This window comes from Opisthocomus hoazin, chromosome 17, assembly GCF_030867145.1.
Source record: "Opisthocomus hoazin isolate bOpiHoa1 chromosome 17, bOpiHoa1.hap1, whole genome shotgun sequence".
Lineage (NCBI taxonomy): Eukaryota > Metazoa > Chordata > Aves > Opisthocomiformes > Opisthocomidae > Opisthocomus > Opisthocomus hoazin.
Window position 1 is genome coordinate 5,117,951 of NC_134430.1, and position 13,162 is coordinate 5,131,112.

Below are 13,162 nucleotides of genomic sequence, written 5' to 3' on the forward strand. Positions count from 1 at the left end.
CGCTGCTGCCGGGTCCCTCAGCCACCTCCCGCCCCCGTAATGGGACTCTCGCCCCTCACTGATCCTACCTGTCACCGTACTCTACCATTCAACGATGCCCGGGGCGCCGGAACAGGCGGTTACCAGCGACCCCTACCGACAAAAATTGTGCTTCCGAAATCTCTTGATGTCGATTCCGCGGGGGCGGCCGCGCAGCCGCCCCCGTGCCACACACGGCAGAAGCCCTTTTTAAGCCCGCTCCGCCCGCCCCACCGCCACCGGAAAGCGTCCGAGTAGCTACTAGCTCACGGCGAGCGCCTCCGCAGTCCCGACAGATAGTGCCAGGATCTTTGTTCCTACTCTCTTTCTCCCCACATTCCATTGTCTTTTCTCACCATTTCTGAAATTTTTCCCCAAAAAAGTGCCCTTTTCCCCTCTCGCTGGCCCCTAAGCGATATGCAAATCGCGCGAGGCATGCTGGGGGCATCTCCCCGCCGCGCCTTCACCGACAGCCGGGGGGGCCTTTGGCGCGTGCGGCCCTGCGCACGCGCCACCCGGCTCCCTCCCGATTGGCCGCGCTGGAAGCGTTTCCGGGTGGCGGCGGGCCGTGCCCCCGGAAGGGCTCGCCGGGCGCGGCGGCGGAGGGAGCGGAGGCAGCGGAGGCGGCTGCTGGGCCCCGGCCGCGGGTCATGGCGAGGTGCGGGGCGGGGGGGGGGCGGCCCTTCCCCCGGTGGCGGGAGGCTCCGGTTGTTTTACAACCTCAAGTAACGGGGGGAGGGGGCGCGCGGCAGGCCGTGCTCCGCCGGGCCGGGCCGGGCCTGTGGCCGGTGCTCAGACCCCGCCGGTGCGGCGGCCAGCGGCAGGGGACGGGCCGTCCCTGGGCCTGAGGGGCCGTTTGAGTCCCCCTTCGGCACCCGACAAACGCGACCGGGGGGCAAAACCCCCCTCCCTCACCCCCGCCTTGTAGCCAGTGCGATGAGCTCCCAAGTGCCGGTAGCAGCCGCTGCCTCTGGCAGCGCGGGGGGGGGTGGGGCTGTGTCTCCAATTTATAACGACTAAAGCAAAAAACCCAAGAATTTTCCCAATTTTCTCCACTGGGGCGGCCGGGCCGTGCAGTCCCTTGCAAACCTCTTTAAATATTTGGTGAAAATGGTAACGTCTGGCTGGAAGCAGCAGCCTTCCGAGTGCCCCAGGTTGGTTTGGCCTTCAGGTAGGTTTTTAATCACAGCCGTAGTGCCGGCGCTTAACGAGTTGCGGCCGGTCGCTGAGATCCGGCTGCGAATGGCGGCCGCCGGCCCTGTGTCCTGCCACGGAGGGGACGCTGCTGGTCGCGCCGCTGCCGACAGCCAGATGCGCTGCCTTCTGAGAGAAAACCGGAATCTGGCCAAATTTCTCCTCCCGCTTCAGGATCCTGGGAGATGCCTGGTCCTCTGCCGCGGCGGCCGCTGGCGCGCTGCCCGCGGTCATGCGATACCTCCCGATGGATAAACCCTCCTGCACCGCAGCGAGGACGACGCAGGACGCTGCTTCCTCTCGCGATCTCACGATAGAATGGGTGACGCGGGAAATATCTGGTGTTCCTGTAGGAACGAGAGTTTTATGGAAGAGGAGGAGGCAAGAGTAGGTTAACGCTGCCTGCTGCCGTGCTGGGAAGGCTTTGGGAAATGGCCTCTGCGTTCGCTGGCCCCACAGCAGTGGCGGATGTAGTTAAAGACCTAGACACTCAGATAGCTGTAAGTAACACGCCGGGGCTTGGCGCGGGGCCGGCATGCGGGATTGCTCCCGGGAATCTGCACACCCCGTTAGTTTTGTGTCTGGTGATCTTAACGGCACGTGAAGGGCGCGGTAAGATCCGGAAAGAAGTGAACAAAACGACTCTGTGGTGATAAAGTGCTTTCTGCCCTGCATGGTGGGTGAGGATTCCTGCTGTGTGGAGCTGTGAAGCGAGAGGCTGAACAGCCTGAGAGCGGCCTCAGCTAAAACCAAGCCGGCACGCTGGGGTCCCTCCTGACAGTGGCACTGAGCTCCTCATCCAGAAATGCCAGCTGAGGGGTTTCATGGTGCCAGAGCAATGGTTTTCTGTTGTTAATTCAGTTAAAATTGAGCTAGAAACTTGCTGAGGGCGCTGCAGAAATGCATCTTGGATATAAATTCTGGAAGGGCTCCGTGTCCGTCGGTGCGGCAGTGCATGAGCGTCCCTTGGAATGCAGCACTAAAGCGGCCGCTTCTCAGTGCTCCCGTGTGATTTCTGGTTTGTGTTTTGGTGTGAATTAACCCAGACTAACAAAGCTTGCTCTGGCGAGGGGAAAATGTCTGTTTGCAGCGCAGGTAGCGGACGCTCTGCTCATCGCTTTGTGTGCGAGCGTGCTGCAAAGCTGTTTGAACAAACTCTCTTCTCTCGTACGTAAGCTCCCCCTGCGACGGCCGGGCTGCTCAGAAGAGGCGTCGGCTCCCCGCGGCTGCTCCTCGCCTGGCCCTGGGCCCAGCAGCAGCTGCCTCAGCCGCTGCGCGAGGGCCTTTTACATCAAACCGCTCCTGAAGTGCTCGTTTCACGCGACAGAGCTGTCGCTGCTGCCCACAGTGGCGGTGGGGGCGGAAGGTCCGGGGTTTGGACGAGTTTCCTTTTACGGAGCAGTAAGGAGAGAGCAAAGCTTCATCAAGGCCGGGGTTTAGAGCCTTCCAGCCAGGAAATACAGTAGTCACCAGGCAGCTCAGTGGGCAAAAACCTGAACAACTCCAGGGACCGAAGGGTGAACCCGGGAGATCCGAGTAACCAGCGCAGCTGCCGCAACCCGCTGCTGGTTCACTGTTAACAGCTCAATAACTCCGACTTCGTTTGCTGTGGCTGTCGGTTGCCCGGTGTGGGAAGGTTTGGGCAAACGCCCATGTTGCTCTGTTACCTCTGAGGACCCAGATTTGTGCTTTCGGAACCAAAAACGAACCCTGCAGTGTTAAGCCTGCACAGAGGGATGGCTGCAGGCCGGGCTTGAGGTGTGGCATTGCCAAAAACGAGACCTCCACCCCGCGGCAGGCACCCGAGGGAGCTGGAGCCCTGGCATCTTCTCCGAGTGGAGACAAAGACTCAAATGCTGCGCCTGCCGTTCCCTGCATCGCTGCCGCGGGAGCAAGCCGCGTCCTTTAGTTAAATCTTCTTTGCGTGGTCTCTTCCCCAAAGCTGTTTGTGGGGAGTCGTGTTCGAAAGGCTCTGACCGGAGGGCGAGGGGTGTGCACGCGCGCGGGATTCAGCCCGAGGGACGCGCCTGCGGGTCAGTGCCGCGGCAGAGCTGCGGGCAGCCGCGCTGCTCCTCGTGGCAAACTTTGTACTCCATGCACCAGGGAATGTTTTCTCTCCTTCTAAACATTGCTCCTCCCTTCTTGCTGTGGCCAGAGGCACTCGGTCCGCTCTCCACCTCTGGGCCCCGTCAGGACAGTGCCGTGTACTCCGGCCAAAGACGTCATCGCCCGTTGCATTCCTCCTCTCTTTGCTAACCGTGGCTTTTGTTTCCTTTTCCAGTTGATTGGTTTGGGTCCCCACAACCCCAAGAAGAAGCAGGACCTAGATAAGCTTTATGATCTAAAAGCTAAAGCCCAACAGATTATGAACCAGTTTGGCCCTTCTACCTTGATCAACCTCTCCAACTTCTCGATAAAGCCTGAACCAGCCAGCACTCCCCCACAGAGCTCCATGGCCAACAGCACCGCCGTGGCGAAGATGCCGGGGACGCCCAGCGGAGGAGGACGCCTCAGTCCTGAAAGCAACCAGGTAATTTCATCCCCGGCTCTGGGACGACGGGGAAGATGCTCACACCTGCCCGTGGCTTAGTTCCTCTCCTTCCTTAAACTACCGGGAAAAACTTCACGTCTGTTAAAGTATCAGTTACTGAGGGAGCGAACGTCTTCGTGTATTTATATTAGGGGACCTAATAGATGCTTACAAATATCTGCAGGGTGGGGGTCAGGAGGATGGGGCCAGGCTCTTTCCAGTGGTGCCCAGCGACAGGACAAGGGGCAATGGGCACAAACTGAAGCAGAGGAAGCTCCAGCTGAAGACGAGGAAGAACTTCTTCCCTCTGAGGGTGACGGAGCCCTGGCCCAGGCTGCCCAGGGAGGCTGTGGAGTCTCCTTCTCTGGAGATATTCCAGCCCCGCCTGGCCGCGGTGCTGTGCAGCCTGCTCTGGGTGACCCTGCTTGGGCAGGGGGTTGGACTGGGGGATCCCCAGAGGTCCCTTCCAGCCCCAACCATGCTGGGATTCTGTGATTTCTTCCAGGTGCTTTCAGGCTGGATGGGGTACAGAGGCTTTTTCAGTCTCAGGAAAATGTATACTGGGGGTGTGATTGGGAAATTCTTTTTAAATGTGGTCTAGGTGGGAGAAATAAGCCCATGTCTTACTGGGGCGGTGCGAGAGGCAGCATCGCTGCCAGGCGCCGGTGGCATGCGTGTTTGCCCATCATGGTGTCGAGTAAAATACGCTGCTGCCTGGCAAGCGCTCCGGGAGCGCAGCGTGATCTCCCTGTGAGCTTCCCGGGCACCGTGACTGCTCTGGGAAGCGTCCAACCCCCGCACAAACACGCAGAGCAGTTCTGCCTGCGGTGTAAAGGCGCCAGGAAGGGCAGGAACGTCCCCTGGTGTCACGTAGCCACTCGTGTCTGAGTCTGGCCAGGCTGACAGATCGGCAGGGGTAACTTCCATCCGGATCATGCAAGTCGAGGTGCCCCGCTGTTCAGCGGCAGTGAAATCCCGGCCGCCTGCCCTGACTGGGCTGAGAGGGTGCTGCCTCCTGCCCCAGAATCACCCAGCACTCGCATATCCCTGTCTGCCGTTTGAAACGCTAAAGGTGGTACGCGCGAGAGCTGTGGGAACACTTCCTCTGTGCCCTGAGCACAACGTTAGTTGCTGGTGCCTCGCTTGCGCTTGCTGCCGGGCTCTGGAGACCTCCAGTTTTGCCTTTGTCCCCCCTTGCCAGCAGCTGTGTGTCAGCCAGCAGCCTTTTAGTGCAGGGGACTAAGTTATCCGCGCCTGCTGCGTTCCATTTTCTGCTCAGAGCAACCACTGGGGCTTGAAAATGAATCCTTAAGGCCGGATATTTCTTATCTCTGCCATTCCTGACCCGATACGCTGTGTCAACACGTGTGGCTCGGGCCTTGGGGGAGGAGGCCGCTGGCAGCCGTGCTGCGTGGGCAGCGGCTTGGCTGGAGCAGGGTGGTAAATTGTTCTCTGCTCCCGCTCGCTCAGGTTTTAACCAAGAAGAAATTGCAGGACCTGGTGCGTGAGGTGGATCCAAACGAGCAGCTGGATGAAGACGTGGAGGAAGTAGGTACCACCCCGTGGCGGGGGCTGCAGAAGGAGCTGGTCTGAGGTTGGTCCCTGTGGCCAGGGCGGGGAGGGCTGCTTCGCTTCACCCTTCGTTGTTCCCGAGGTCGCTGCAGCCTTCAGCCGTCCATGTCTGTTCGGCGTCCCGGTGTCGAGACAGGTTTTAAAGCAGCAGCTGTAGCAAACGCCTTTGAAGTACTGGCTTCTGAGGGTTCATTTTCCTACTTTCCGCATAATTCAGCTGCTCAGTGCTGCTGACACGGGTTGTTGTCCTTGTTCTGCTGCAGATGCTGTTGCAGATCGCCGACGATTTCATAGAGAGCGTGGTGACAGCTGCCTGCCAGCTGGCGCGGCATCGCAAGTCGAACACCCTGGAAGTCAAAGACGTCCAGTTGCATCTCGGTGAGTGATTCCCCCCGTGCCCCCCCAGCTGAGAGCTGAAGCAGGGGCGTGCCCGCAGTGTTGGGGTGGAAACCCATGAGCAGCTGCTCGTTTGTTGCTACTTAATAATCCCTTCATCATCAGGGGCTGGACGGGGTGTCTGCCCCGAACCATCCCCCCTCCAGATTTTGCCGTTGCGCAGTTCGTAGCTGCCCACCAGCCCATGCTGGGAGCTCCCTAGCACAGGGACCGCGTCTCTCCTCTGTTTAACGCCGCGCCGCTCTCCGCTGCTCTGCTTTTCTGACGCTTTTCGAACCGGCGTGCAGCTCGCCAGCACATCTCTTGTGTCCGGTGCGGGCAGGTGTGCTGCCAGTGTGTTCATGGTGACGAGGCCGGCATCTCAAGGGTGGGGGTCAGGAGGACAGGGCCAAACTCTTTCCAGTGGTGCCCAGCGACAGGACAAGGGGCAACGGGCACAAACTGAAGCAGAGGAAGCTCCAGCTGAACCCGAGGAAGAAATTCTTCCCTCTGAGGGTGATGGAGCCCTGGCCCAGGCTGCCCAGAGGGGCTGTGGAGTCTCCTTCTCTGGAGATATTCCAGCCCCGCCTGGACGCGGTGCTGTGCAGCCTGCTCTGGGTGACCCTGCTTGGGCAGGGGGTTGGGCTGGGTGACCCACAGAGGTCCCTCCCAACCCCGAACATTCTGTAATTCTGTGCTGACCTGCGCTCTCTCTTCCAGAGCGTCAGTGGAACATGTGGATCCCGGGCTTTGGTTCTGAAGAAATCAGGCCCTACAAAAAAGCCTGCACTACAGAAGCTCACAAGCAGGTAAGGAGCCCTCGGCAACACCGAGAATCGCACGGTGGGAGCCTGATGTGGCAAGGGTGGTCCTGGACTCCTGGCACGACGTGAAGTCATAGCCTCTTCCGAGCGGTTTGGATTTGAAACAACTTCCCAAGTCCCCTGGCCTGTTTGTGCGGAGAGGATGGAGGCTGGCCTGGCTCCTCCGTCGTGGTGTGGTGCTGGCTGCGCCCCGGGGAGCCCCAGTGCTCGCTGTCCGAAGGGCAGCCCAGCTTGGAGGGGTTAAAAACCAGCTGAGAGCTGCAGGCGGTAACTTGTCAGCTGCCCCCCTGCAGATCCTGCACTCCGGCTTTGCGCAGAAGGGGCTGAAAACACTGCGAACTCCTCTGGTTTGGTAGAAAATCCGTACCCAGGCGTGGGGGACAGGGGTAGGTGCTGACGTCCCCCCTCGAACCGCTCCAGGAGCCTGGATGTTCCAGGAGAACCGCAGGGCTCAGACAGGCTGCGGCTCGAGTTCCTGCGGCCGTTCCGTGCTGCGCTCTGGTGTTCTGTGAGCAGCGCTCGCCACTGTGAGGGTTTAAGAGGCTGCAGAGAGCTAAAGGCCTGGGCAGGCGCAGCAGAGAGCGCGCCGTTGTCCCGGGGCTTCAGCTGCGGGTTGGAGCTGAGCAGCTCTGGGGAGTTTTCCCCTAAATTTCGCTTTAGCCGAGTTGGGCTGTGGCTTTGGAAGCGCGCGGTCGGCGCCAGGGAAGGAGCTGCGCCGCAGGAGCCGCTGGAGTTGGTGGGTGAGCCAGCGCATCTCTGCTCCCGCAGCTCCCGCCGGGCAGGGACAGGAGGCCTCGAAGCGGGGTTTGATCCCATTGGCCCTCACCAGCCCCGGCTGTCGGGGAGAGGAGCGCGGACGCTTTCTTCTGCTCCGGCTCCAGCTTGGGACCCCATTAAGATTCAAACGGACTGGAAAGACCTGTGTGGAAACGAGTCGGGCGGTGTCCCGAGCGAGCCCCAGGCACCGCGCTCCCGCAGGGCTGCGGGCTGTTTCGCAGCAACCTGGTCTGAGACGCTCGGCTTCCCACGTTTTTCCTCTTTTTCTTCTCACAGAGAATGGCACTGATTCGCAAAACCACCAAGAAATAGCCCCAGGCAGAGCCAGGAGAAGTCGCCAGTGCGTTTTGGGATGTCCGCCTCTCCGCTGAAGCCTCCGCCACGCCATCCATGGGATATTTTTTTTAATGCTTTACAGAGAAGCATATATTTTTTATTAACGGTGCAGCAATATCTTGACTTTCTGAGGAGATCTGCCAAAAACATCCTACGCCCCCTTCCTCGTTCCCCCGAGAGCACGACATTATCTCGGAACAAGGACTTTTATTTGTGACTTGAACGTGGTTTATCGTATCGGTGATTATCCAAGGGACAGAGCATTGATCTTGTGTGGGACAGTATTAGAAGCATCTGTAGAGGTTTTTGTTTCCTCCTTCCTGCCCCTACCTGCTCCAGTACTTTGTAATGTCAGTGTTTATATAAATACTTGCGTTTGTTTTACATGAATAAAGAAATTATTAATCTAAACCCACGGCACAGTCTGGGGCTGTTCAGGTGGCGTGCGGAGGGGACGGCGAGTGAGACGGGCAGCCCCCGCGCTGCCTGGTTTCTGCATCTGGTGCTGTTCCGGTGAGCGATCCCCTGCCCCGGGCTTTGAAGCGAGTGGAGAGACTTGGCCGTGGGGCCGGGCAGGTGATTTCCCCCCTCGCGTCCAGCCCCGGGTGAGGGGTTTGCCCATCGCTTGGAAACGTGGACTGGTGGGAGTGGGCTGTGGTGGCTGAGGACAAGAAATCAAGGTGATGCTGGTGCTCTGCTTGCCAGGGGCATCATGAAATGACCTCATGTTGCGTCAGGGGAGGTTTAGATTCAATATCAGGAAAAATTTCATTACTGAAGGAGTGGTCAGGCACTGGACCAGGCTGCCCAGGGCAATGGTGGAGTCCCCATCCCTGGAGCGGTTCAAAAGCTGTGTAGATGCGGCACTTCAGGACACGGTTTAGCAGGCGTGGTGGGGTTGGGGTGATGGTTGGGCTTGGTGACCTCAGAGGGCTTTTCCAACCTCAATGATTCTATGAAAGGCCACGTCCCCGCGCCTGTTCCTGCCCCTCTGCTCAGCCTTTGTCAGCGGAGCCGTGGGCGCCGTTGGTCGTGGTGAGGAAGCCAGCAGCTCTGCAAACCCCTGCGCAGCCGGGAGCCTCGCGTGCGCCTGCGGGCAGGAGCAGGGCCCATCCTCCCCGCCCGGCTCGCTGCCGGTACCGACCGGGGAAACAGCCGTGGCTGGAAGAATTCAACCAATCCGGGCTCTCTCCTCCTCCCACCGCAGCGCCAGCGAAGGAGCCCGGGCAGCGCGACAGAGGCCGGGGAAGCTGCACTCGGCTGCTCGGGGGGCCATGGCGTTGCTCACTGGCTGCTCCAGCCCGGGGTGCCCGGAGGGTCCTTGCTGGGGGACAGGGCCGGCCGTGCAGAGCGGGGCTTGGAGGGAGAACAGGGGCACGGGGGTGACAGCCACCTCTCTGCGGGCCCGTCCTGCCTGGGGACCTTGCCCTTTCCGTGGGCAGCTCCGACGCCAGCCCCTTCCCCTCCCCAGGAAAACACGGGCAGGCGGGGAGGTGACCAGGGGGTCTTTAATTTGCCCGTGCCGTGGCTCGCTGCTGGCTCCCAGCCTCACCTCCCACCGCGGCGGGCAGAGCCCAGCGCGTCCCAGCCCTGCCAGGACGGGCTGCCGGTGTCCCCAGCTCTAGCACGAGCATCTCTTCCTCTTCTCCTCCTTCTCCGGCACCCGAAGCTTGAGCGGTGCCGGCAGTGGGACGCTGCTCTTCACCCCGTCCCACGCCTCGCTGGGAGCCAGCCGCCCCGTCTGCAGCGCCTGGTAGATGCCCAGCGTCAGCATCTGGAAAGCCTGGACCACATTGCTGGCGTCCTTGGCCGAGGTCTCCACATACTGCACCCCCAGCGAGGCCGCCAGCTTCTCCGCCTCCCTCCTGCCCACCCGCCGCTGCCCGGCCAGGTCGCTCTTGTGCCCCACCAGCAAGAAAACGATGCGGGACGGCTGGACGGTGTCCGTCACCTCCCGGTGCCACCGCCGGACGCTCTCGAAGGACGCGCGGTTGGTGAGGTCGAAGAGCAGCATCCCCCCCGCCGAGTTGCGGTAGTAGGAGCGAGTCACGGACCTGGGGCGCAGGGAAAAAAATGGGGTGAAGCAGCCCCTGGGGCCCCCCTGTGCCTCCTGTGCAGCCACAGCCCTCCAGCTCCCCCGGCCCCCGCGGCCCCCCGACCCTGGCAGCCAGCCCAGCCGGCGGTGGGCAGCCCCGGCGCGAGGTGTGAAGGCTCCCGGCAGCTGAGCTGGGGAAGCCGCTTTTGCCCGGCTCCCGGTGGGCTCCCAGCCTCCTCCCCCAGCCCTCTGCAGCTGGTGGAGCAGAGGGGTGCTGGGGGGTTCCCGTACCCCCTTCGGAGCTGGAGCCAGGGCTTGTGAGGAACCCCAAGGGCTCCTTTCCCTAGGGAACGCCCTTGGCTTTGGCTCGTCTGGGTCCCCGCAGATCCCCAGCACTGGGCACAGTGGTTCCTCACCCATGGGGATCCCGCCAGCATGGGGACCTCTCCACAGCTGGGATCACAACACCCCACCAGCACCCCAAACCCGAGGGGACCCCTCACTCCCAGGACCTCCCTGGCTCCATCACCCCCTCCCCACGTCCTGGGGAACCCACCTGAACCGCTCCTGCCCAGCCGTATCCCAGAACTGGAGCTTCACCCGCAGCCCCGGCTCCAGCTCCACGAACTGGACGTAGAAGTCCACCCCCACCGTCTGGTTGACGGCGTCCAGGAAGACGCCCTCGGTGTAACGCCGCAGCAGCGACGACTTCCCCACCGTCGAGTCCCCCAGCATGATCACCCGGAACTGGTATTGCCACCGCGGCTCCATCGGCCCCGTCCGCCGGCACCGCTCGCCCCCGCCGCGGCTGCGTGTGCAGGCAGGCTCGGGAGGCGTTCCCGCCCCGCCATGGGTGCTGGGTGGCCCCGGCCGAGCCCCTTCGCTCCCTCTTCACAGAATCCCAGAATGTTCGGGCTGGATGGGACCTCTGTGGATCCCCCAGCCCAACCCCCTTCCCAAGCAGGGTCACCCAGAGCAGGCTGCACAGCACCGCGGCCAGGCAGGGCTTGAATATCTCCAGAGAAGGAGACTCCACAGCCTCCCTGGGCAGCCTGGGCCAGGGCTCCGTCACCCTCCGAGGGAAGAAGTTCTTCCTCGGGTTCAGCTGGAGCTTCCTCTGCTTCAGTTTGTGCCCATTGCCCCTTGTCCTGTCGCTGGGCACCACTGGAAAGAGTCTGGCCCCGTCCTCCTGACCCCCACCCTGCAGATATTTAGAGGCATTTCGAAGGTCCCCTCGCAGCCTTCTCTTCTCCAGGCTGAACAGGCCCAACTCCCTCAGCCTCTCCTCGTAGGAGAGATGCTCCAGTCCCCTCATCATCCTCGTAGCCCCCCGCTGGACTCTCCCCAGTAGCTCCTCTTCCCTTGGCTCCATCCAGCTGGACACGCTCGGGGGGTCCCTGGTCCCGTTTTCCCGGGGGGTGGCCCTGGGACTCGAGGCTCCATCAGGTCTCACGGCCACGCACAGATGTGGGGGGGGGTTTACCCCACCAGTGACCCCCCCCAAAGTAGAGCATCCCCCACGTCACAGCTCGGGCACGGCCGCGTGTCCCTGCCGGGGGTCCGGCGCTCGGTGCAGTCTGGATTTTGTGCGAAAGGCCTCGGGTTTATTAAAATCACTCCTGCAGGGGAGGGTTATTTTTTCAGATGCCCTCCCCCCCCCCCCAGTTAAAGCTTGAAACAAACCCAGACCAGAGTGGGGACGCGGCCCCGCGCGTCACGCAGGGGCTGCAGGGTGCTGGGGAGGGAGAAGCATCCCCACGGCTGAGGGTCCCGCGTCCCCCCTGTCCCCGTCAGCACTGGCAGAGGTCCCGGGGCCCCCCTGTGCGGGGGTCCGGCGGCGGCTCTGGCTGACCATTCGCACCCCCCCTTTCCCAGTCAGCATCCCCCTCCCAGACTGGGGGGTCCAGAGGAGACCTGGGGGGTTCCGCAGGGGGTTGGGGGTCTGAAAACGTGAACACGGTGAAATAAAGAGAGCGAACGGGGTAAAATGAGAAAATTGTGAAAGTGATTGTGGTTATAGAGATGAGGACAGAAAAGTCGCGACAGAAAACTATGAGGGAAATGTGGAAAGAAAAATAAAAACTGATGGCAGATGAGAAAAAATCATTCTGAAAAGGCGGCGAAGGGGGGAAAAGCAATCACAGAAAGAAAATTCAAAGAGCAACGAGTGTTAGGGAAATAAAGGAAAACATTAAAAAAGAGGGACTGCAAAGTAAGAGAGATGGAGAAAGAAAATGTTGAGAGTGGCAGCGCTGAGAAAAGACAAGAAATAATTCAAAAATAAAGGTAAAAAATACAGAGCACTAAGGGGATAAAAGGAGAGGAAAAATTTTAAAAGCAATGAAGATTAACAAAATAAGGAAAAAAAAGCGATAGCAAAATAAAACAGAAACATAGAAAGAAAATATAAAGTGATGGCAACGAAGCAAGAGAAGAAACAATTTTCAAAAGCCAGTGAAGAGGAAAAAACCAATAGGTGTAGAAAGCATGTCTGAAAAGTGAGGAGGGTGAAGGGAATAAAGGGCAAAAATACAAAGCAGGGACGGCAAATGGCAACAGAGGTGTAGGAAAAACAGGCAAAAAGAGAGGGCATTAATGACAGATGAGAACTAATTAAACAACAAAGGAATAATTACAAAAAAAGACAGCGAAGGAAACAAAAGTAGGTGAAGAAAGAAAATTTAGTCCCTCCACACACACCCCCCCCCCGAAAGGGGATCGGGCAGCACCCGTGGGTGGGTGCCGGCGGGGCTGACCACCGGCCAGAAACGGGGCACCCCCGGACCAACCCTGAGGTCCCCCAGAAAACCTCCCAGGGCCGGGGACAGCGCGGGACCCCTCGCTCCGGCCGCGGTGCCCGGCTCGTCAGCCCTTCGCGCCCCGCTTGAGGCTCTGCCACGCTGCCGGGAGCTCCGGGGCCGACGCAGTCGGGACGGGAATTGCCCAGCCCCAGCCCGCCGGGGACATCACACCACCCCAGGTGGGGGACGAGCGCAGGGGAACCTGATGAGGTTCAACAAGGGCAAGGGCAGGGTCCTGCCCCTGGGGAGGAACAACCCCAGGCACCAGTACAGGCTGGGGCTGACCTGCTGGAGAGCAGCTCTGCGGAGAGGGACTGGGAGTGCTGGGGGACGACAGGGTGACCATGAGCCAGCAGCGTGCCCTGGGTGCCAAGAAGGCCAATGGGATCCTGGGGTGCATCAAGAGGAGTGTGGGCAGCAGGGCAAGGGAGGTTCTCCTCGCCCTCTGCTCTGCTCTGGTGAGGCCCCATCTGCAGTACTGTGTCCAGTGCTGGGCTCCCCAGTTCAAGAAAGGTGAGGAGCTACTGGAGAGAGTCCAGCGGAGGGCTACGAGGACGATGAGGGGACTGGAGCATCTCTCCTGTGAGGAGAGGCTGAGGGAGCTGGGCTTGTTCAGCCTGGAGAAGAGAAGGCTGCGAGGGGACCTTCGAAATGCCTCTAAATATCTGCAGGGTGGGGGTCAGGAGGACGGGGCCAGACT

At 60.7% G+C, this 13,162-nt stretch overlaps 2 protein-coding genes and 1 non-coding gene across 3 annotated transcripts; 1 reads left to right on the forward strand and 2 right to left on the reverse strand.

Annotated features, from left to right (window-relative positions):
* Positions 1-99: 99 nt before the first annotated feature.
* Positions 100-230, reverse strand: LOC142363476 (U11 spliceosomal RNA). Its single transcript, XR_012765762.1, has one exon. It is a non-coding gene; the product is annotated as a U11 spliceosomal RNA (small nuclear RNA).
* Positions 231-435: 205 nt separating this feature from the next.
* Positions 436-8,037, forward strand: TAF12 (TATA-box binding protein associated factor 12). The gene is given in 9 exon segments (XM_075438108.1): positions 436-465; positions 467-557; positions 560-654; positions 656-676; positions 3,494-3,742; positions 5,213-5,290; positions 5,578-5,692; positions 6,410-6,498; positions 7,567-8,037. Coding segments are annotated over 9 exon segments (804 nt in total). The 3' UTR covers positions 7,603-8,037.
* A 1,210-nt stretch (positions 8,038-9,247) lies between these two features.
* On the reverse strand, positions 9,248-10,432 carry RAB42 (RAB42, member RAS oncogene family). Its single transcript, XM_075438096.1, has 2 exons — positions 10,218-10,432; positions 9,248-9,680 (listed from the first exon to the last, which is right to left on the reverse strand). The coding sequence occupies exons 1-2, from the start codon at positions 10,430-10,432 to the stop codon at positions 9,248-9,250; spliced, it is 648 nt and encodes a 215-aa protein (XP_075294211.1).
* Between the last annotated feature and the right edge of the window lie 2,730 nt (positions 10,433-13,162).